General features: G+C 56.0%; 1 protein-coding gene across 2 annotated transcripts; it reads right to left on the bottom strand.

Moving 5' to 3' along the window:
• Window positions 1-5,327: 5,327 nt before the first annotated feature.
• TAL1 (TAL bHLH transcription factor 1, erythroid differentiation factor) lies at window positions 5,328-20,699 on the bottom strand. Of its 2 annotated transcripts, XM_040978594.1 has the most exons (5): window positions 20,619-20,699; window positions 17,853-18,013; window positions 14,640-15,092; window positions 13,676-13,770; window positions 5,328-8,740 (listed from the first exon to the last, which is right to left on the bottom strand). In XM_040978594.1, the coding sequence occupies exons 3-5, from the start codon at window positions 15,089-15,091 to the stop codon at window positions 8,289-8,291; spliced, it is 999 nt and encodes a 332-aa protein (XP_040834528.1). In that variant the 5' UTR covers window position 15,092; window positions 17,853-18,013; window positions 20,619-20,699; the 3' UTR covers window positions 5,328-8,288. The 2 variants fall into 2 exon arrangements, with proteins under 2 accessions (XP_040834528.1, XP_040834529.1); XM_040978595.1 differs by lacking the exon at window positions 14,640-15,092.
• Between the last annotated feature and the right edge of the window lie 760 nt (window positions 20,700-21,459).

The following is a 21,459-nucleotide window of genomic DNA, read 5'->3' as shown; positions in this document are numbered from 1 at the left end:
AATGAAAACATTTGTCTTACCCATATCCCTCCATAATTTGACCCTCCTCTCCCTAATTGGAGACCCACATGGACGTACATCCCTCTCAATTATGTAAACAATATTAAAAATTAGTTTTTTAAAAAAGAAAACGATAATTCAGCTCCTAAGTTGCATGAGTCACAAGCCAAGATCTCACAAGCTATGCCTAATCAAAGACTGTTACTGCAGTGCAGACACAGAGCAGTTTAACCAGCATGGAAAGTTCTACTGCGTGGCGCTGCCATGACAGAGTGAGAGAGCCCCAGACCCTGGACCAAGCTCCTGCATCATTTCTGGTCCATGCTGAGTCTGGACAGGACCCTTTGCCTCTCTGAACCTCACCTTCCTGACCTAGGCAGCCCATTCCACCAGCAAAGCCCAGTCAGGCACAGCCAGCCAAGGTCCATGTCTTTGGGCCACACCCATGTGAACAGAGTTGGGGGGATGGAGAGGGCGAGAGTGGGAGCAGGGAAACAGTGGCCAAGTGGAGCCCTGCTGACAGGGGGCTGAGGGACCCACCTGCCCACCCCAAGGCTCAAGCAGCTCCAGAAAACAAGCTAGAATCTGAAGACGGTTCAACAGGGTAGATTCTGCCGGAGATGTGGCCAGCATGCATCTCTGCAAAGGGTGACTCGGGCTTGAGTGGGCTTGAGGATTCCCACACTGAACCCCACACACATGCTAGAGAGCCACCCCAGCATGGCCTGGAGTGGAGAGTCCTGGAGGCAGCTGCAGGGGCCGGTGTGCAGCAGCAAGGAGGAGTGTCAGACACGCGCTATCAGCACTGCCTGTCCTCCCCACTTCCTCTCTGCGAACGGATCACATCCTGTTATTGTGTGGACAGAGAAGGCCAGGAGCTGGGGAGGGAGGCAGGGCTCAGACAAGCAACTGGGAAAAGGAAGGAGGAGGCTGGAGAATGCCACTGTGGACAGCTCACGCCTCCCAGGTAGAACTGGCATTCCCAGAGCAACTTGTATCTGTCCCCAAAAGAAGGTGATGCAGCTTGATCAGAATGGGAAATGGTGCCTCCTCCAGGAAGCTCTCCCCGTCTCCTCCAATTCAACCTCTGCTGCCAAGGCTCACAGCCACTGGACCGCTCTTGCAGTGTAGATACCAATGCTCGGTATCCACTCCCACCCAGCCTGGGGGCCCCTACAGACAGGAATGAAGTGGGTCCTTGCTGGCTTCCCAACACTGCTCTGCCTGCAACAGGCCTGCAAGAATTGCTGCTGCTGCTGCTGCTGCTGCTGCTGCTGCGCATGAGGAATGACCCTGTACCTCCCTATCCTACCCTCCCCCAGCCATCCCCACATCTCTTTTCCAAAAACAATAATGTCTGCTTTGTATAAATTGGCAAGCTCCTGAAATCCCACAGCAGCTCTGTAAGGTGGATGTTAACAGCTTCACTTAACAGGTGAAGAAATTGAAGCTCAGAGGGAGGTAAAATGACTTACTCAAAGTCACACATCTGGGCTAGTTAGTATATCCAGGTGACCCTGACCCCAGAGGCCAGGCTCACTGCTTCTCCAGCCAGCTCCTATCCATGCCCTGGCCTGGTAGTTTGAGCCATTGTCTGCTGTCAGCAGGCTGTCCGGCACCCACAGGGGTCATTCGAGGTCCTGGGAAGGTGGCTGGACTGAGCTGAGCGGCCCTTTCCCTGGTAGCTCAGCCTCAGCCCATCTGCTCCATGAACACTCATCACCTACGGACTGTCTCTTCTTCCCTTCCTGAGGAAGCCTGGGCTTTGGCTCTGGGGTCAGACAGGCCTGAATTCAAACCTAGTGCCCTTCAGCCTTTGCTTCTTCCTCCCGCCAGGGGAGCCTTTCTCTCCGCCTCGCTCTGTGATGATACAACACTGTGCACAGCCCAGTGTTCCCACAGTGACCTGACTCAGATGGGCAGCAGGACCAACAGGAAGTACAGGCTGCTGCGAGCAGTTGGGTGCCTTGCCAACAGGTAAGGGGGTAGTAGAGACGGTTGCAGGGTAGGGGCTGGCTTTTGTGAGTACACAACCTACACTTCACCTGCCCAGGTCCACTATAACATAACCAGGCCACCACTGCCCAGGGCAGCACACACCCTACTTCTGCCCCTTCCTAGAACCCACAGCAGCCTAGGATGGGGAGAGAGGCAGAGAGAAGATGTGAGGCAGTGGGGTACAAACTGGGATCAAGTCCCTCCTCTGCTGCTGATCCAGTCTCCTGCTAGTAGCAAACAGCAGACAATGATGGCTCAAGTTCTCAGGCCTCTCCCCTCCACATTGAAGAACCCTGATGGAGTTCTAGGCTGTCAGTGTTGGCCTGGCCCAGCTCTGGCTGCTGTGGGTATTCAGGGAGTAAATCAGCAGACAGAAGATTGGACTCAATGAATCACTCATTCTCTCTCCCTCCCTCCTCACCTTCCTTATTCCCTCCTTCCCCCATCTATACCTTTCAAATATATAAAAATAAATGTTTTTAAAAACTGCAGCCCGAGGGCCTGGGACAATTGCCTAGTGGCTAAAGCCCTTGCGTTGAACATGCCAGGATCCCATATGGGCGCCGGTTCTAATCCCGGTGGCCCTGCTTCCCATCCAGCTCCCTGTTTGTGGCCTGGGAAAGCAGTTGAGGATGGCCCAAAGTTTTAGGAACCTGCACCCATGTGGGAGACCCAGAAGAAGCTCCTAGCTCCTGGCTTCGGATTAGCTCAGTCCCAGCCTCTGCGGTCACTTGGAGAGTGAATCATTGGATGGAAGATCTTCCTCTCTATCTCTCCTCCTCTCTTGTATATCTGCCTTTCCAATAAAAATAAAAATAAATCTTTGAAAGAAAAAAAAAAGTTGCAGCCCAAACCCGTGGAGGCCCAGGGAAAGGAAACTTATACCTGCCCCTGAAGCCCAGCACCATGGCCTGGGTTTCAGACAGGGGACTCTGGGCAGGCACTTTGCTAACCATTCATCTCTACTCCTTTGTTCCATAATAGCCACAAACTGAGCCAGGAGACATCACACAGGGAACCTCTACATTCAGCAAATCCCAGAAGGAACCAGTACCAGTTCCACAATCAGGTGCTGGAGGCAAGCAGGTAAAACACCTCGAAGGAGCTGGTATCTTAGTGGAGAAGCAGGCTAGTAGACAAATACAAGAGGCCTTCAAAAAGCTCATGAAACAATAAAAAGTTATATGTGTTTCAACATTTTATATACCAAAATCAATTTTTCCTTTAATTCCATGTTAAAAAGAAGATGTATATATTTACTTGAAAATTAAAATTACAAAATAAGGGGCCAGCAAAGTGGCTCAGCTAGCTAATCCTCTGGGTACAGGTTTGTGTCCCAGCTGCTCCATTTCCCATCTAACTCCCTGCTAATGAACTGAGAAAGCAATGGAGAATGACCCAAAGCCTTGGGTTCTTGCACCCATATGGGAAATCTGGATGAAGCTCCTGGCTTTAGATCAGTTCAGCTATTTTTCTGTCTCTCTCACTCTCTGGAAATCTAATTTAAAAAATGCTAGTAATAAAATTTCTTAAATCTTTTTTAAAAACTTACAGAGTTAGAGGAGAGATATTTTTCATTCACTGATTCACTTCCAAAACAGCCGTAACAACTGGGGTTAGGGCAGGGCAAGGCCAAAGCCAAGAATTCGAAGCTTCCTCTGGTCCCCCACATGAATGTAGGGGCCTGAGTACACGGGCCCTCCTCTTCTGCTTTCCCAGGCACATTAGCAAGGAGCAGGATCGCAAATGGAGCATCTGAAACAAACTCGCACTCACGCAGAATACCAGGGATGTAGGCCATGGCTACGCTACACCACAAGGCTGTCCTTTAATTCGAGTTTTTCAGGTACCTTTATATTACCACAGATGAAAAAGGGCCACAGTAAAGGAAGGCCTCAAGAGGAGGGGCAGCCAAGGGAGGCAGCTGACCCCATCTAGTCAGAGCTGTTTCCTGTGAAGCAAACGAAGGAAGGATGAGAAGAAAGGGTGGACGGATTATCCCAGGACACAGAAACAAAAGGTGCAGGAACTGGAGGGTCAGGTGGAGCATTTGGCCTGGTGGCACTGTGATGTGGGCGGGGAAAGCCACCCTTGCCTTGCTGCCATCCTCTATCAGAGTACCAGGGTGCGCCGTCTGATTGCAGTTTTCTGTTCATGTGCACCCTGAGCCCTGAGAGGCAGTGGTGATGGCTCACGTGTCTGAGGTCCCACCACTCATGTGGGAGACTTGGCTGGGTTCCTGAGTTCAGCTTGGCTCATCCCTGGCTGTTGCAGGCATTCATGGACTGAGCCAGCACACTGAGCTTTTGCTAATTAATCAGTTGGGAGGGTCACAAGAATGCAGCCTGGAGCAGCAAGAACAGAACCAAAGCAGAGGGAATGAGGGAGGACGGAGAAAAATACGTGTCAGCAGTCCCAGGACCCCAGAAAACTGCTCTCCTCTCTGGGCTCAGCCTTCCTCTTGAGCCCTGGACACTGGCCAGCCCATCCCAAGGTCAGCTCCATCATCACCTCACAGGATCTTTTGTGATGGCCACAGAGGTCACGGGCTCCTCCTGCCCTCTAGACAGCAATGTCACATCCTTTCCTGGGAGAAACTGTCTGGATGGGATGCTTCCCATTTCCCATCAGCCCAGGACAGTCAGGCCCTGTCCTTCCTGAGGCGTGGGTATCACTGAGTCATTGGTGACTTCCAAGTGGATGGGCCCCACTGGCACTTCCAGACTTTAATCCACTTCACCATTCAACTGTGCAGCACTCCACTAACCACCTCCTGACCCAGAATACCCTCTGCTTCACTCAGCAGCACACTCCGTTCTTCTCCATGTTCTCTCTCCCAAGCACTTCATCATGCTCTAGAGGCCAGAGGACACAGACCAAACCAAGGGTGCGGGGCCCACCTCTTCTGCCATCCAGATTCATAGCCTGCTCCCACGAGGTGCTTCTCTGCAGGCCTGAGTCCCTGCCCTTCCGGCTGCCCCAAGGCCCTGCCCTGATTCACAATCCCATCCCTGAGCCCCTGGGAACAGCCTCCCCAGCAACAGAACCTGCTGCACAGGCTTGCTAGCAACTTCCAAAGCCTGCAGCCAGAACCCCCAGGCCTTAAGAGCCACACAGTATCAGGGGGCTGGACCTTTCTGAAGCAGAGGGAGAACAATGGAAACCCTAAGGCACAGACCCTCAGAGCAGAGGCTGGGCTCCCTGGTTTACCAAGGGCCCAGTCCCATGGGTGCTCCCATTTCAGGGCAGAAGCAGATCCTTGCCCCGTTGATCACTTCTTCCTAACGTCCTGAGCCCAGGGATGCACAATGTAAACACAGAGCCAGAGCCCCTCTGTAAAACTTTTATTTAGAAATTTTCCCAATATAGCCTTATATATACACACATCATCACCACGCGTTTTGTCGCGAAAAGAATCACGCACCCACAGAGTTGGCCTCTGGGTGGTACGCGGGCCCAGGTACCTGGAGCGGTTGCTACTCCTCTTCTGCAGGAAAAAGACGTGGAGACCAACGCAATTCATCACATACAGTACGACATTGACGCAAAGTGCTGGGCCCGCCACAGAAACCACACGCTATGTACATGGGCAGGGGCAAGCCTCCAGCAAGGGGCCACGTACCACGAAGTCACAAGTACGGCGAGACCCACCCCCGAAGGCCGGAGAGCCGCTGGCTGACTACACAATGCTGTGCCCTCGGTCTGATTTCTGGAAAAGGATAGAGGTTGTACCATCTAGTGTTTGCCACTACAAGTCAAATGATACAAATTCTCCTTACAAGATGTCATGCCCCTCAGCCATTCTTTTCACTTTGGTTCTCCTCCCATGGTTTTCACCTTGACATTTTCCCCCTTGTGTGTGGGTATTATTTTTGAAATGCTGTATTTCATCAGAGGTCAGAAGGAGGCAGAGGAAGGAGGATGGCATGTGGCATGTGGGAAGAAATAAAAATGACAGGTCTTCTAAGTTCCTACAAGACATAAAGCCTTGTACTTCCTCACACACGCCCATTTCAGGTGGATCTACGTCATCTACTCTGTCCCCACTGTCTCTGTTTCCTTCTCCCTCCAGTATCTTGCCTTGGACTGAGAAAGGAGTTGAGACAGATCTGGAGCAACCAGGATAACCTAGCAAACTCGAGGGAAGTGGCTCATAATCCACGTCACCCAAATGCTGAGTGGTCATTGTGCTCGACTCTCATACCTTACTGTCAGGAGCCCATTCAGCCCCCACACAACCCGGGGCACAAACCGGCCCAGGCTGGCTGGGAGCCAGTAACACAGGTAACATGTGTTAACATGTTAACATGTGGTAACATGGGGGGAGGCTCCTCATCACAGCCCCAGCACTGGTCTGCTAGAATGTGTGATCTGTGCCCCAAACAGCCCTGCCTGCTGTGGCTGCTTCTTACTCCTGTACTGCTTCCGAGCACTGGGAAGCGAACACAGCATCAGGCCCCAGGACTGTGGCTCCATCAGCAGACTGCCTCTTCCCAGAGGCCTCTCCCATGAGGACAGGCTGGAAGGGAGCCAGCTCTACCATACATCAGAACTGTGATGGGCAGCCATTGCTGACTGCCTTCATTGAACTGGGCCCCACAACTTACACAGGGAAGAGAAGGAGAGCAGGGTCACTCTTTCCGTGCCAGCTGTCCTTAGGACAAGCTGCTAGGCTAAGACTTGAAACCTGAGAGAGCCTTCCCCACTGCTGTCCACATGGCTTCCCCCAGACGGAATGGGGACTGCCCAGGTATCTTCCCTCTGACCTCATCAGCACAGCCTTGCGGGAGTGGGCTGTGAGGATGCAAGGAAGCAATGACAGATGAATGAGATTTCTTGCCACCTGTCCCATGGGTGCAGGAAGCAGGTGACAGGTAGGCCTGGCCTTAAGACGACTACATGCCTCTGTCGGGATGGACATAGCAAGTCACCACAGGGTCAATGGTCCACTCTACAAAAGGACTCTTCACGTTACAAAAAGACTTAGAGGCTTTCCTTCAAAATTTGAAGGACAGGGATTTGATTTACAAAAGCTTCACATATAACTTCTGGGCAGAGCACACTCCCAGTGCATCAAGCCAGCCTCCCACATACACCCTTGACAACAGGACACTGCACGGTCAAGGGCCCTTCCTTAAGGTTCTGCTCTGTGGATGTGCATGCATAGAGGTGGATCTCAGCCAGGGCAGTTTCTGATTGGATGTCCCTGTCACAAGAGTAGGGCTCTACCTGGGCTCTCATCCAAACCTAAATGTCCCACCAAGAACTAAAGTCAAGCACAAAACCCAAATGCCAAGAACTCATGGGACAGTGTGTGCTCAATTCGGAATGCAGACTGATGACCAGCAGCAGGGAAATCTCTCTTGGCATCCAGGAGAGAAGGCAGGCTGGAGCTGCCATCCACTGCCCACATGGCACCTGCTGCTGGCATTTACTCCCCAAGTATCAGCAATGATGTACAAGAGTTGAAACTCACATGCCCAAGATCTCTCTTGTTCCACTTCACTCTAGCATCACTTTCCCGCTCTCAGCCTTCACGCCAAGTCCAACCTGGCTGACGCACAGCCATTGGCTGGGTCCCCGCGGCCACAGGGCCACAGGACAGGAAGGCAAGTCTCGGTGGGGAGCAAGCAGAGGCGCTGACCCCCCAGGGTTGCCAGGTCTGCTGAGCCTCTGGCCCAACAAGTAGCCAGCAGGCTGTGCCCTGGCCATCTACTTCAACCAGGCCCCAAAGAAGGCACCTGTGACTCCCCGCAGCAGCTGGCAAGCTGGTCGGGTTGGCACGGGCCTGGGTGAGGGCAGGGCACAGGAGATGCGCAGCTGCTAGGTACCTATATGCATGGACAGAAGCAGCCACCAAAGCCACCAAAGCCAGCTCAGGAGTGGCCCCCGATGAGGCAGAGGCCGTGGCTTGCCTCAAGTGAACGCCAACAGCTCCCGGTCTTGGCAGAGCCAGGGCTCTGGGTCTCTAGGCCAAAAAAAATGGTGACCCTTGAGCCTCCTTCTTGGAAAGTCTCAGAATGGGGGCGGGGACAGGGAAGACCATGTGCCGTCTTCAGAAAAAAGTACCTACCGCTTCACTCTGTTACTCTGTTCTCCTACTGAGGCAGAAAACAGAAAAGCCAGCTCTGGGTTCAATGAGGGCTTCCTGCAGTTCAGGCAGTGGAGGAAGCCCACGGGTCCATCAGCCTGTTTCAGAGTCACCCTATTCTCATCACGCTGGCCCCGAAGCCTGCCGTCCCTGTGGCCGAAAGGGCATCTCTTGGCTGGCCCCAGGTAGCCACGGTCCATCACCGAGGGCCAGCCCCATCAGCGGCAGGAAGCAGGGCGGGATGGAGGCTTCGGGCCGTGTGCTTGGGGGCCGGCTCCTCTGTATAGCTGTCCGGACTGGCTGCCCCATCCAGGGAGCTGCCACAGCTGGAGTTGGGAGACAGCACATCCTGCAGGAGGTCATCAGGGGGTGCGCCACCCCCTGCCCCACCCCCGCCAGTGGCCCCCACCACAGCGTCCTTGCCGGGTTTGGCCCGCTGGGAGCCCTCCTCCTCCTGGTCACTGAGCAGCTTTGCCAGGAAGTTGATGTATTTCATGGCCAGGCGGAGGATCTCGTTCTTGCTGAGCTTCTTGTCTGGGGGGTGCGTGGGGATGAGCTTGCGGAGCTCCGCGAAGGCCCCATTCACGTTCTGTTGCCGCCAGCGCTCCCGGCTGTTGGTGAAGATGCGTCTCACGACTTTGGTGTGGGGACCTGGGGAGGAAAGGAGGACAGGGTCAAGGGGATGTGTCGGAATCCCCCCCAAAGGGGCACCGATCTTGAGGAACACCAAATCCCCCCTTCAAATTCTACTTCCTGCACTTCCTCTCCTGCAACTAAGTCCCCCGAGGGGGTCACACCAAGTACGGTAAGTACCGTGGGCTCCTGACAGCTGCCCATATGCCTCACTCCAGGGACTGTGAGATGTCTGAAGACAGGGACCACGTGCCTCTCACTCATCCATTCACTTGTGCCAAGAACCTTCTAGCACTTTGTAAGATGTAGGAAGATGGAGCCTGGATCGAGGCTTTCTATGTACAAAATCCTGGCTCCTGCTCACTAGACAAGTAATTCTAGGCAAGTTCCTGAAACTGCCTTGGCCTTGGCCTCACCATCTCTGAAATGGAGGTAAAGCTGGTAAGTCAAATCCCAAGTGCCACAGGAATCCAACACCTAACATAGGTCAAGTTCTTAAGGCGGCACCTGCTCATGTTAGCTTGGTAAATGATGGCTAGACTGTCTATTCACAGGTTCCTCCCTAACACAACCAGGCACTGGGTTAGCCACTAAGAAATAATGGTGATCAAAACAGCCAGGGCTTCTGCCTTCCTAGAGCTTACCATATAATCAGGATGAGAGATGACAAGCAATACACACACACACACACACACACACACACACACACCAGGGCTGAACGGTGAGTAAAGGATGGATGGGAGCCACTGGTAGGCTGGGGCAACTGAGAAGGCCTTTCTGAGAGGTGACACTTAGAGGACAGGACTGAAGGCTGAACAAGGGCCACCACACAGGCTCAGGAAGAAGACTGCAAGCAGAGGGCACTGTCTTTCCACGGCTCCAAAATGGAGGCAGAGTAGGCAGGGTCCAAGTCTGGGGGGACCCTGTTCTAAAGAATGCGGACTTAGCTTTTAAGAGTGAGTACAAGCAGGGCAGGAGCTTGGTCAGCACTCACTGATGGCAGGTGAGCAAGTGGGGAAGAGCGAAAAAGCCACCCCAGGAAAGTGAATACAGCCACGCCCTGCCATGGCCTGAAGCTTCCCACAGGCTCCTGTCCACCTGTGCGTGCAGTGCAGCAGTGTCCACGTGGCCCAGCAGCAATGACTCATGGCAGGCCCCGGTGCACGCAGGCTGAGCACCTGCAGATCAAAACACTGTACTGCATGTTCCCACCTGACCCAGGAGAGGGCAGGCAGCATCCTGTTAGTGCCTCTGATGCCTGGCACAAGGCAACGGCTTCCCACCTCTGTGCTGAGGAACAAGCCAGGTCCACAACAGCCCTTGGGAAGCTTTGCCCATGGGAGCCAGCACTCCTCCCATACCCCAGGAAGAGACCTCAGAATGTGGAAACTCCAGAAGGGGAGAAGGAGACTGAGGGCCAAGAGCTCAGCAGCACCCCACTGAGGCCGGGCACAGGTGGCTCTCCACCATCGCTTCCTGTTTCTTTCTCTCTCTGGTTTTCCCCAGTGGTTCACTCATCCTCTGTCCACAGTACAACTGAAGCTGCTTTACCAAACTCCAGACCCCAGCCCAGCTGACTCTTTGCCAAAGGTCAGACCCCATGTAGGAAAAGCACAATATGCCTGCCTGCCCTTAGCCTTGCCCTGGGCGGCCTCAGAGCAGAGAACTCATCCTCTGGCCCCCGGGCTCAAACGGAGAGTCGCTCTACTTTGAGGAGGGGAGGACCAGTGCCTAGTGTTGCCTTGGCACAGGCAGGGCTGCTGACAGGGAGGCCTCTCCTCGCTGCCAGAGAGGGGGTGATATAACTGCATGCACAGCCAGAGCTGGGCAGATGCAGAAGGGACGGGGGAGGATGTACTCCCAAGTGCTGTAATGATGGCTCAGGACGGGCTGTGTGACTTTAAGCAGGTAGCCTAACCTTTGCAAGCCACAATGTCTTCATCTGTGAAACAGAAACAGTTAATAATGGCCTCCTGGGTTTACAATGTGGGTTAAATAAAAAATCAGCCAAGGTCCCCAGAAGCTGAGAAAGGAAGTGGGAAGCAGAAGGTGGTTAATGGGTGCAGAATTACCTAAATTCTAGCCACAGATAACTCTGGGACAAGCCTTTGGCAAAGCCGTGCTTGGGATTCCCTGTAAGCAAGTCCCAGTGACACTTCCAATTCAGCTGCCTGCTGATGCATGCCCGGGATGCAGCAGGTGCAAGGCCAAGTGTGTGAGTCCTGCCATGTACTTGGAGACTTCTGGCCCAGGCCCCCTTTTTGTGGGCATTTAAGGAATGAATCAATGGATAGGAGATTTCTGTTTCTTTGTATGTGTGCGTGTGTGTATCTGTGTCTATCATCATCATTTCAAGTAAATACAATAATCTTAATTAACTATAAAGTAGAAATAGAATACACAAAGTGCAGGGTGCACAGTTATTAGGGAAATGGTAGGAAATATCCTTATCAGGGCTGACGCTGTAGTGTGCTGGTTAAGTTATCATCTGTGATGCTGACAACCATATGGGTACTGGTTCTTGACCCAGCTATTTTGCTTCTGATCCAGCTCCCTGCTAATGGCTTTGGAAAAGCAATAGGAAATGGCCTAAGCGCTTGGGTCGCTGTACCTACGTGGTAGTTCTGTAAGAAGTTTCTGACTCCTGGCTTTAGCCTGGCCCAGCCTCAGCTGTTGCAGCCATCTAGAGAGTGAACCAACAGGTAGATTTCTCTCACATTTCTCCCCATCTCTCTAACTCTGATTTTTTAACAAACTAGTTTTTTTTTTAAAGGTAGGGTTATATAGAGAGAAGGCAAGAGAGAAAGACCTTCCATCTACTGGTTCACTTCCCAAATGGCCATAACAACCAGAGCTGGGCTGGTCCAAAGCCAGGAACCAGTAGCTTTCTATGGGTCTCCCAGGTGGGTGTAAAGGCCCAAGGCCATACTCTGCTTTTTCCAGGCCATTAGCAGGGAGCTGGATGAGAAGAGGAGCAGCTGGAACTCACGCAGGCATCTATAGGGTGCTAGTGCCACCATACCTGCTATGCCACAGTACCAGCTCAACTAATTTTTTAAATGAAAGGATCCATATCATCCATGCCCCTGGCCCACCCCTATAACAACTGCCTGAGCTTGCACTGGGGTTAATGTGCTGGTGCTAGTGGCAGTCATGAACAAGACACCTTGAGGAGGTTCCCAGGAGATGGGGGGCTCACTGCCCTGGAAACCACACCCCCAACAGCTTCATGACAGGCACAGGAAGGGGGAAAGAGGGATGGGCACTGACACGCCCTAGGCAGTCATGCTCTCTCAACAACCTGTGGGAGCTCCCTGACATCTTCCAAATGTGGACACTGCACTCAAGAAAAATTCAGTCACAAACCCATATCAAGTCCTGACCAAGTTATTAGTTCTAATCCATAAGCCTTTTTGGTTTAAACTCTGATTTGAAAGTTCCATGCATGCTGTGGCACTGCAGCATAGGCGGTTAAGTCTCTTTTTCTGTTGCCAGCATCCTGTACTGTAGTGTCTGGTACAGTCCTGGTAGCTCCACTTCCGTTCCCTGCTGATGCACCTGCAAAATTACGTGGGTCCCTGCCATCCACAAGGGAAACCAAGGAGAAGCTCAGGTCTCCTGACCTTGGACTAGCCAAGCCCTGGCTATCGTAGTCATTTGGGAAGTAAATCAGTGGATGGAAGTTCTCGCTGTCTTTTCCTTTCTGTTTATTTATTCGTTCAGTCAGTCATTCATCTGAAAGGCAGAATTAAAGAGTGAAGGAATGACAGAAAGATCTTCCATCGGCTGGTTCACTTCCCAGATGTCCACAATGACCAGGGTTGAGCCAGGCTTAAGCCAAGAGCCAGAAACTCCGTCCAGATCTCCCATGAGAGTACAGGAGTTCAACTCTAAGGATGAGTCATCTTCTGCAGCTTTTTCCAGGCCATCAGCAGGGAGCTAAAGTGATTTGGAAGTGGAGCAGCCAGGATTCAAACCAACGCCAATATAGGATCCAGCACTGCAAGCAGCCACTTAACTACACCACAATAAATAAATCTTTTTAAAAAAATCTGTGCATACCTCCTGCACCCCTAAGAGCCTGCCCTTCCGCCACGCCTGTCCATTTCTGTCTGCCTCCTCTGCAGAGGCACTCCTCCCTTCACAGCTCCTGCCACCACCTGCACTCCTGTCCCTGTCATCACACCTCCCCCCTCTGCCCAAGCCTGGCCTCCTGTGGCATCTTCTCTGTCTCAACACTGAAAAACCTTGGTGACACAGGGTTAATGGCTTCCCTGTCCTCTTGCAGGTGCCCAATCCCCTACTGCCCTGCCTGTTTCCTCAGCCCCCTCTCACCTGGGAACACTAAGAGACCTGCTAAAGACCCTCAGCTGTGACAAAGCTGGCTCTCCTGCCCAGGTGAAGGGGGCTCCTCCAATTCACCCACCCATGCAACGCCTCTGAGCAACCAGAGCCTGAGTTCACAGGAGGAAGCCTAAGGCCCTTGGTGGGGGAGTGGTAAGTGGGGAGACCAAGGGGCAGGACACAATCCATGGGGTCAGGAAGGTGGTCTCTGGTTGGGACCTGGGAGGGGACCTTGGAGCTGCAATCTAAGGCAGGGCACAAAGGCCCTTGGAGGAAGTGCAAGACATCCCCGGGAGGGGGGAGGGGACTGACAGCCTGCCTCCCTGGGACACTGGCAGAAAGCAGCCTGGAATGGGGAGACTGACCCCAGAGATGTGGGCTAACCACCACAGCCACTCACCACCACAGCCACTCAGTGTACTCTCCCAAGGACCCTTCTCCCCAGGACTACAAGTTCAGTTTCAGGGTGAAGGGCTTCAGCAGTCTGGGGCTCCAAGGCGAATGAATCACGGATGCTAGAGATTCTTTCGTTTCTAGTCCTGGGGCCCCCACCCCAAGCCCATAGCCCACCCCTGGACTACACCATCCAGAGGACCGGGGCTGACTTACCTTCGGTCATCTCCATATCATAAGGTGAGGGTCTCCTCTTCACCCGGTTGTTGGCGGTAAACATGGGGAAGGCGTCCGGCTCCCCAAAGAACCCGCTGTGGGAGGGAGCAGCCAGGTCACATGAGCACCCTGGGACAGGGAAAGCCGCATCCCGGCGACCATCCCCTACACCCTGGGTGTGGGGGCGACACCTGTACCCGGCCCTCCCACACACCAGAGAGGCAACACTGCTTCCCACACTTCTGGAGGATAGGAGGAACATCACCTACACTAACTCTTTCACAGATCCCCCTCTCCCCCGTGAGACAGGCAAGGACAGAAGGACAGATCTACACACATCCCTGCACACGGACAATAGGTGGAACAGGCACAAATGCGCGTGTGCACACACACACTCACACATCTCCCACAGGCAACAAGCAAGCGAAAACTCTACTCCCAAGCAGGTGCTTGCCCAGCCTCACATCTCCTTCACTGCCGCCTCCTGGGGTCTCGGAGTAGAGTGCACAGCCAGGACCCCCTGACTTCCCACACTCACTTAATTTTGAGTTCTCTGCATCTTTTTCTCGGGTTCCCACCCTACCTCCGCTCCCTCCCCCAAACCCTTGGAGCCCCAAGAGAAGTGGAAGTTCAAGGGAACCCAGGAAGGTGGGTCAGAGATCGGCTGGGGTTAGAAGCCAGGCTCTGCCAACCCTCACACGTTCACTGTCGGTGGGAGGTCTCTCGGTCTCTCTCGGTCTCTCTCGGTCTCTCTCTCTCTCTCTCTCTCTCACTCGCTCCCTCCGAGGCCTCCTTTCCCACCTGGCACGGGGGAGGGGAGCAGGTAATCCAGTCTAACGCCCCGGGTCCTCCTCCGAACAGCTCGCTACCGGACAGGCACGCTGACAGAGCTCAGGCTGCGCCGCCGCGGACTTGCAGGGTGCCCCGGGCGGTGACCGCGCTGCCCAACCCACCAGTCCCTCACCTGCCGAGTGAGGCCAGCGGTTGACTGAGGCTGTAGAGCAGCGCGCGGCCGGGGGCGGCGGGGGCCGCCGGCGCGGACGGGCTCAGCTGCACCATGCGGCCGTCTCCTGGCAGCTCCGCGGCGGTCGAGACGGGCGCTGGAGCCGGTGCGGGTCCGGGAGGTCTGCACAACTCGGTGGTGGGCACCCGATGGCGTGTTTCAGCCGCCGCAGCAGCCGCGTCACGGCCTTTTAAATCCCTCGCGGCGCCGCCCCCACCGGCGGGGCCGCCCCCAGGGCCGCCGCGCGCGCCCAGCTCGATGACCCGCGGCTCGGCGGGCGGCGCGCGGCTCGTCTCCTTGGCGACGCCGTTGAGCAGGACCAGGTGCGGGGGGGCCATGCGGGCCTCGGCCGCGTCCCGTCCTTCTAGCGGGGGGTCACTGCGTGCCGCCTCGCTCGGCGGCTGTTCGGTCATCCTGCGGGCGAGCAGACAGCGGGCGCCCGCTAAGACCACTGGTGTGGGCTGGGGCGTGGGGGGGCGCGGCACGACCCGAGAGGGGCCGAGAAACTTAGCGCCACGTGGCCCAAGCCCACCGCGCACTGCGGGTCTCTGGGGGGGGGGGATCTGTGGGACAACAGCCAAGCGGCTGGAGATGGGAGAAAAGAAAGAGGCAGTAGACGAAAGGTTATAATACAGAGGCTGCAAGTGACGGAGGGCCTGGAGGAGGAAGGAAACGTACAAAGAGGCGAGACACAGATCGCCCACATCCCCCTCCTCGCTGGGGAAAGAGGAGGGAGCAATCCCCGCCCTAGCCAACGTCTCTCCCTTCTTGGTTTTGGCGAGGAACCTAGCAAGAAGCAACCTCCTTTGCCTCCCAGCAGTACCCCCACAGTCACAACAGAACATACACACTCCCAGAAACCTGAGGAGGGAATGGAGGACACACGGACTGGGGCCCCTAGAGCTGAGCCGGCGGTAAGCAGCAGGGGAACCAGCCTTTCCGCCCCCCCCCCCCAACAATATATGCACCCGGCAAGGGGGAGGGGACTCATCTGCACCAGCTGTGCGCCTCTGAGAATCCCAATACTTTTTCACAAGCAACCAGACTCACAGAGGAGGGTAAGGGCAGAAGCCCCTGGCACGGCAGCCTTGCACGCCCTACCCCATCCTGAGGCCTGGGAAGGAGCCTGCGCTTTTGAAAATGTGGCCAGCGCCCAGGCCGTGGGGCTCTGGGCTCCCATCACAAAGCAGGTCATTTTTAAGAAGGCCGGGGACTTTTCCAGCTACTGCACCCACATCTCTTCCTCAGCTGTCTTCTCTAGGAAATGGAAGGAACCCCTCCTTGATGCACTTAAACACTGTGGTGCTTGGGACCACGTGGGCCACCTCCACTGAGCCTTCCCAGGCCCCCCCCCACCATTCTCCAGCATGAGGAGGGTCACCCCACTTCCCACACGGGTACTGGGTTTTTTCCATAAAACAACACAACAACAAAGCTGGACTTGCGAGTTCTTTTCATGATATACTTGAAATCACCTGGACAGGATCTTTAATTCTTCAACATAAGACTTCTGCTCCCCAAATTGTTTAACTGGAGTAATTTACAACAGAAAATGAACACACAAAAATTCAATTCGGCCCCAAGATGAGTCCATCTGACCACTCAGGGCAGCCACTGGGTTTCCACTCGGTCACTGCGCCACTCTGGTCCTGTCAGAATGGTCCTTCCCCTCCCAGCAGGGCCTGGATCTTCTGCAGCCTCCTCAGGAGATCAGACACCCATGCACCCGGACTGGGGCTACCAGCCTCCCAGTCCAGCCCAGAAACAGCAGAGTCCCCTAGATCTGGCAAACACAATAAGCTGCCAAGGCAGTAGGTGTACCGTGTTTACGATTATGGAGGAGACAATAGCCCAGCTGCAGCCACGTCGCCAACAGGGGCCCTTGGCTCTTGGAACTGCACGAGTTAGCATACCAGCCAACCCCCTACTCCCCCTACCCTCTCCCTTAGTGAAATTTACCAGAAATATACCAGCCCCTGGCCAAAGATACAAGCCCCAAGGTGCCCTGAGATCGGCAATTAACTCCATAATGACTCATCTATACCCTCTGATTCATTATGCAGCTCCTGCCATTGGAACCGGTTCCCAAGGGACAGGCAACTCCAAATGAGATGACCCTGGCAAATGCCCTCACCAGGATGCCCATAAATAACCATATCCACAAGGCTCCCAGGAGAACTACCTTAACCCCTAGATGGCTGCCCAAACCCCTTGAGACCTCAGGAAAATCCAGCCAGATCCTTCTGCAAACCAAATCACCCAGCTACATGTGGGGTCCCACAAACACCTACGGCTGCCTGCCATGGGACTGCATCACAGCGTTCCAATAAGAATCCTGAAAGCCTGTGTGCTTTTTATTTTTCACTGGGAGACAAGCAGGTTTCTGTCGGAATGGCTCTGCACGAAAGTATCTAGGCATTACTCTCCTCCCTTTGTGCGACAGAGACCAGCTCCGGACCAAGACTCCCTGCGGATCTTCACTTCCAAGCTGCCAGATGACCTGAGCACAGAGATTCGCTGAGCTCCATTCTGGGAGCAGGCACCCATGCCAGGGCAGCTCAAAATCCCCTACAGGAAGAATTTCTTAGACGAAAACAGCCTCATCAGCCTGGGCTGGCGCCTCTGCTTAGATCTGTTCTCCAGCCCCTCTCACCGCACCTATGCCTCCACTCCATTCTACAGGAGCCCCAGCCTGCACCCAAAGCTACATCAGCGGCCCCGAGCACCCCTTTCCCGGCTGCTGCCGGGGGGACTGGCGGTCCAGCGGGCCCCGCCTTAGGCCTCAGGCCCTTGGTCAGGGCCCACCCTGGTCGGAAGGCTCGCCAGGATGGCTGCCGCCTTCTTCCTGTCCTTCTTCCTGCACAGCTCCAGGCATAGCCTGCAGCACTCGGCCAGAGCCACCCCGTGTGTCGGTGTACCCGCGTGTCGGTGACCACCACGGAACCCAGACGCAGGAGAGTCCTGGAGAACTAGGTCCACCCAGCTGGTGGCACTCCGGGGAGAAAAAAAGGAAAGGACCCTGCTGTACCCCCCACGACAGCGCGGGGCCGCGGACCCCCGCGATCCGACCCTTTCCCACTTCCTCCCTCCCCCACCCCAGCGCAGTTGGGTCCTCTCCTACCCAGAGGCGGCGACCAGACCCCAGCCCCAACACCACCTCCCCCTAAAACTTACCTGGGGCATATTTAGAGACACTGGCCCCTCTCAACAGGGTCTCCACTCCTCCTTCGGAGAGGGGTGGAGGCTGAGGTCCACGCTGAGGCCGGAGGACTCCTGACTTTCCCAGTCTCTCCCTGAGAGGCCCACAGTTAGGCTGCGGTGTAGTCCTGGGCAGTCTGCCGCGCCCAAAGAGAGTTTCCAGGAAAGATGGGGGTGGAGAGAAAGAGGGAGGGCGAGAGGGAGGGCGAGAGAGAAATAGGGGGTCAGTGGCTGGGAATTACCTCTGTCTACCCTCTATCCACAACCCATTCAGGGATTCTCCATTCCATCCCACCCCCTGCAGGTGTGTGTGGAGCCAGCAAAAAAGACCCCGGCACCTGAGAATCAGCTATAACGATTCTGTTCCGCCGCCACCACCCCTCCCGGCAGCACGCCCGAGCCCTCCGCCAGGGATGGGGCCGGCCCACTGTGGAGCTTGCTGTCTACGCGTGGACGCGGCTATGCGGTTCGCCACCGTTGCAAAGGACTGGAGTCGGTGGGTGGGGGCGGGAGGAGTACTGGGAAAGGTTAATACCGTCTGTGGACCCTGCTCGAGGTGTCCGAACCTCCGAGTACCCCGCCCAGTTCTGCGACCCTCCTCTCTGCGCGTCCAGCCCCAAACCGAAACCAGAACTCAGAATCCCAAGGGTCCGTACTTAGTCTCAGGAATGAGGTGGCGGAGGGAGCGATACGAAGCCTATTTAGGGGCCCCTCTTTTCTTTCTACAGAGGCAAAGAAAAAAAAGAGGGGAGGAGAGAAATGGAGAGGAAAGGAGAAAGGAAATTAAGAGGAGACTCCCCATCTTCCTTTCCACCACCCTAGGAAGTAATTTTCGATTTTTCGGGACCTGAAGAGGCTGAACGGGGAGGAATCTAGCTCATTTGTTGCGGCACGACGCGGGGCGGGAGGATACAAACAGGCCGACACAGTTAACCAAGGTGTAGCCCATTCCGTTCGCTTTTATTCCGCACCCCTCGCCCCCCGCAGCCCAACAGCGGGTTCTGTTTAATTTGTTTTTGCCTAAATCGTCCCAGGTTGCGATCCCGCACGGAAGCCCGGCGCCCCTTGCCAAGGCCTTCTCGTCGGCGGGGCTTTGTGGAAATGTCGGGATAATTCTTCCTGGCGTTCCAATCCTAGGCGGAGATTTTTCTTTCTCCTCTTCTAATCAGAATGGGGGAGGGGAGGAGAGACGAGGGGAACCCACCCATTCCCGTTGTGTTTGCTTTTACACCGGGTCTCTGTGCCGTCCCCGTCTCCATTTTTCTCTCCCTATGCCAAAGCCAGGAACTCGGAAGGCTGATCTGGGATAGCAGCCCTCGCGTAGCTTTGTTCTCCCAAGTCGCAAACCGGGTCAGGCTAGCGCGCTGGCGGCCGGTGATTTTAATTAAAATAGGAAATCAACGAGGAAAAGGACAGCGGCCATCACACAGCAATAGGCCAAACAAAATTCTTTTCTTCCCGGGCTAGGGCAGCGCGGAACCGGTTCTCGTAGGGCCCCCGGAGCTCAGCAGCGGTCGCCTTTGCGACGGGTCCCCTGCGGGAATGCTGCCCACCCGAGGAGGCGCGGGGACAATGTGTCCCGGAGCGGTCCCCACCCGAGGCCGGAGGCCGGGAGCGTGCGCTCGGTGTTCCCTGGGGACCCGCCCCCAGACCCCGGCGGCCGCACCCGCGAAACTGACCCGAAATGGACGAAGCGGGCGCGCGGCGCGAACTCCAGCCCACGCAGCCGCGGGCCTGAAGGCGCGGGCCTCGGCAAGCACCGCTCAGCTTCCAGCCGCGAGCAGCCGCCGCTCCCTAGTGAACCCCTCCACGCCGAGGCGCGGGCGGGCCTCCAAGACGGAGCGGCCGCCGACCTTGCTCTGCCCGCCCGTCCCCGCCAACGCCGGCTCCCGAATACATCATAATTTGGAATAAAATGTGAAAGCCCGCTCCCCGCCCCCACGCCGCCGCGATCTCCCTCTCGCCCTCCCCCACTCACGCCCCCAGCGATTTGCGCGGGCAGCGTTAAAGGACAAGAACACACGGGCACGCACCTCAGCGCAGACCGGGCCACCTCCGGCCCGGCCCCGCGCCAGGGCCGCCAGCCGACCCAGCGCGACGCTGCTTGCCCCCCGTGCGCCAACAGGTTCAGGCCCGCACACGGTGCAACACCACACAACGAAATCGGCCCCCCGCCATTGCCCCCCGACGCGCACCCCAACCCGGTCGGCAACACGCACGCCCGGCATAACAACGACACCTCCCGGACACGATCGCAAAGGCCAGGGCCGTCGCCGCCGACACGCGGAGCCGCACGCCCACGAACATAACGCTTAAACGACAGCGTCAACGAGGCGGGAGGGCCTCGCGGAGTCCAGGGCCACACACCCACAGCGCGCGCATCGCCACGCTCCGACACGCACCCTGCTGCGGGACGGCCCCACTCGGGAGCAGTAGGCATGGCCAACGGCGCACACGCGCACACTCTCCACCCCACCGCATGCACACCACACCAGGGAGAAATGAACACCAACCACCGTCGCGCGCGTTTCTATGTATTGCGTAAGGAAAAGGGGAAGGAAGGAAGAGTCTGGGCGGCGGGGAGGGGGGGCGTCCGTGGAAAATACCCCCCACGGAAAGCAACCGAAGAGCAGGGACACCCCCACCCCGCGCGGGCGTGGAGGGGGAGAGGGAGGCGACTGGGCGGGAATTCCGTGGAAGGCCACAGGTCGTTCGTCCCCAGAAAAAGGCCCGAATGCTCACGTTTGTCCGCTACGGGGGTGCGCGCGTGGCCATTTCGAGGCCGGTGCAGGGCGCGAGGCCGGCCCCGCCCGCGCCGCCTGCCGCCCCGCCCGCGCCCCGCGCCGCCCGCGCCGGGCCCCGCGCCGCCGCGCTCTAATCCCGCTCACGTTCCGGACCTCGTTAGCATGGGCCGAGGCGCACCGGGGCCGTGTGCGCCGCGGAGATAAGGCACTGCCGCGGGTCCGCCCGCCCTCGATAAGCGCCTTGGCCATTATGGGCCAAATGATTCATTTTAATTTGGCAATTTCACCGGGGGGTAGCGGGATGGAGAGAGGGGACCGGCTCCGGAAGGCGGCGCGTGGAGAGCTGCGCGCGCTCTGGCTTACGGCCCATTGGGCCAAGCCTCCATGTCTGATCCCGAGGCCCCTCAGGAATTCTCACTCTTCCAATCCCCTTCACAGACTTGGAGAGACTGTCAGCCCGACATTCTGCCCTCTGTCCCGCAAGGTGAAGACCACTTCCACACCAAAACCATCACTTCCCACTGACCTAGCTGCCTGGTTTAAGCTTCAGGCAGGTCTTCTGATCCTAGAAAGCCCCTGAGCTCCACCCCAACCCTCAGTCCATCCTTTTGTATTCTAAAATGGAGCTGGCAGCTCAAGGCCAGAGGATATACACACCGAAATGGCATCCAACGGAAACGGATTTGTCCGATATCCCAGCCCTCAGGCTGGGTCCTGAACCCACAAACATCAACCTCCCGAGGTACTTTTTTATTTTTTTTAGTGCAGTTTATTTGTTTGAAAAGCAGATTTATAGTGGGGGACAGAGAGATCTTATATCCACTGGTTCACTCCCCAGA

The sequence above is a fragment of the Ochotona curzoniae genome, unplaced genomic scaffold (genome assembly GCF_017591425.1).
Source record: "Ochotona curzoniae isolate NIBS_2020 unplaced genomic scaffold, NIBS_Ocur_1.0 contig_291, whole genome shotgun sequence".
Taxonomy (NCBI): Eukaryota; Metazoa; Chordata; class Mammalia; order Lagomorpha; family Ochotonidae; genus Ochotona; species Ochotona curzoniae.
This window is presented reverse-complemented; position numbering and strand designations above follow the sequence as displayed.

Bases quoted from the DNA above. Each gene is read 5' to 3' on its own strand.
- TAL1 (XM_040978594.1), bottom strand. From the start codon at position 15,091: ATGACCGAACAGCCGCCGAGCGAGGCGGCACGCAGTGACCCCCCGCTA. The intron at 13,771-14,639 runs GTGAGGGACTGG...TCCCTCCCACAG, and splicing joins CCGCTGGCCTCACTCGGCAG to CGGGTTCTTTGGGGAGCCGG. The intron at 8,741-13,675 runs GTAAGTCAGCCC...TTTCCTCCCCAG, and splicing joins TGATATGGAGATGACCGAAG to GTCCCCACACCAAAGTCGTG.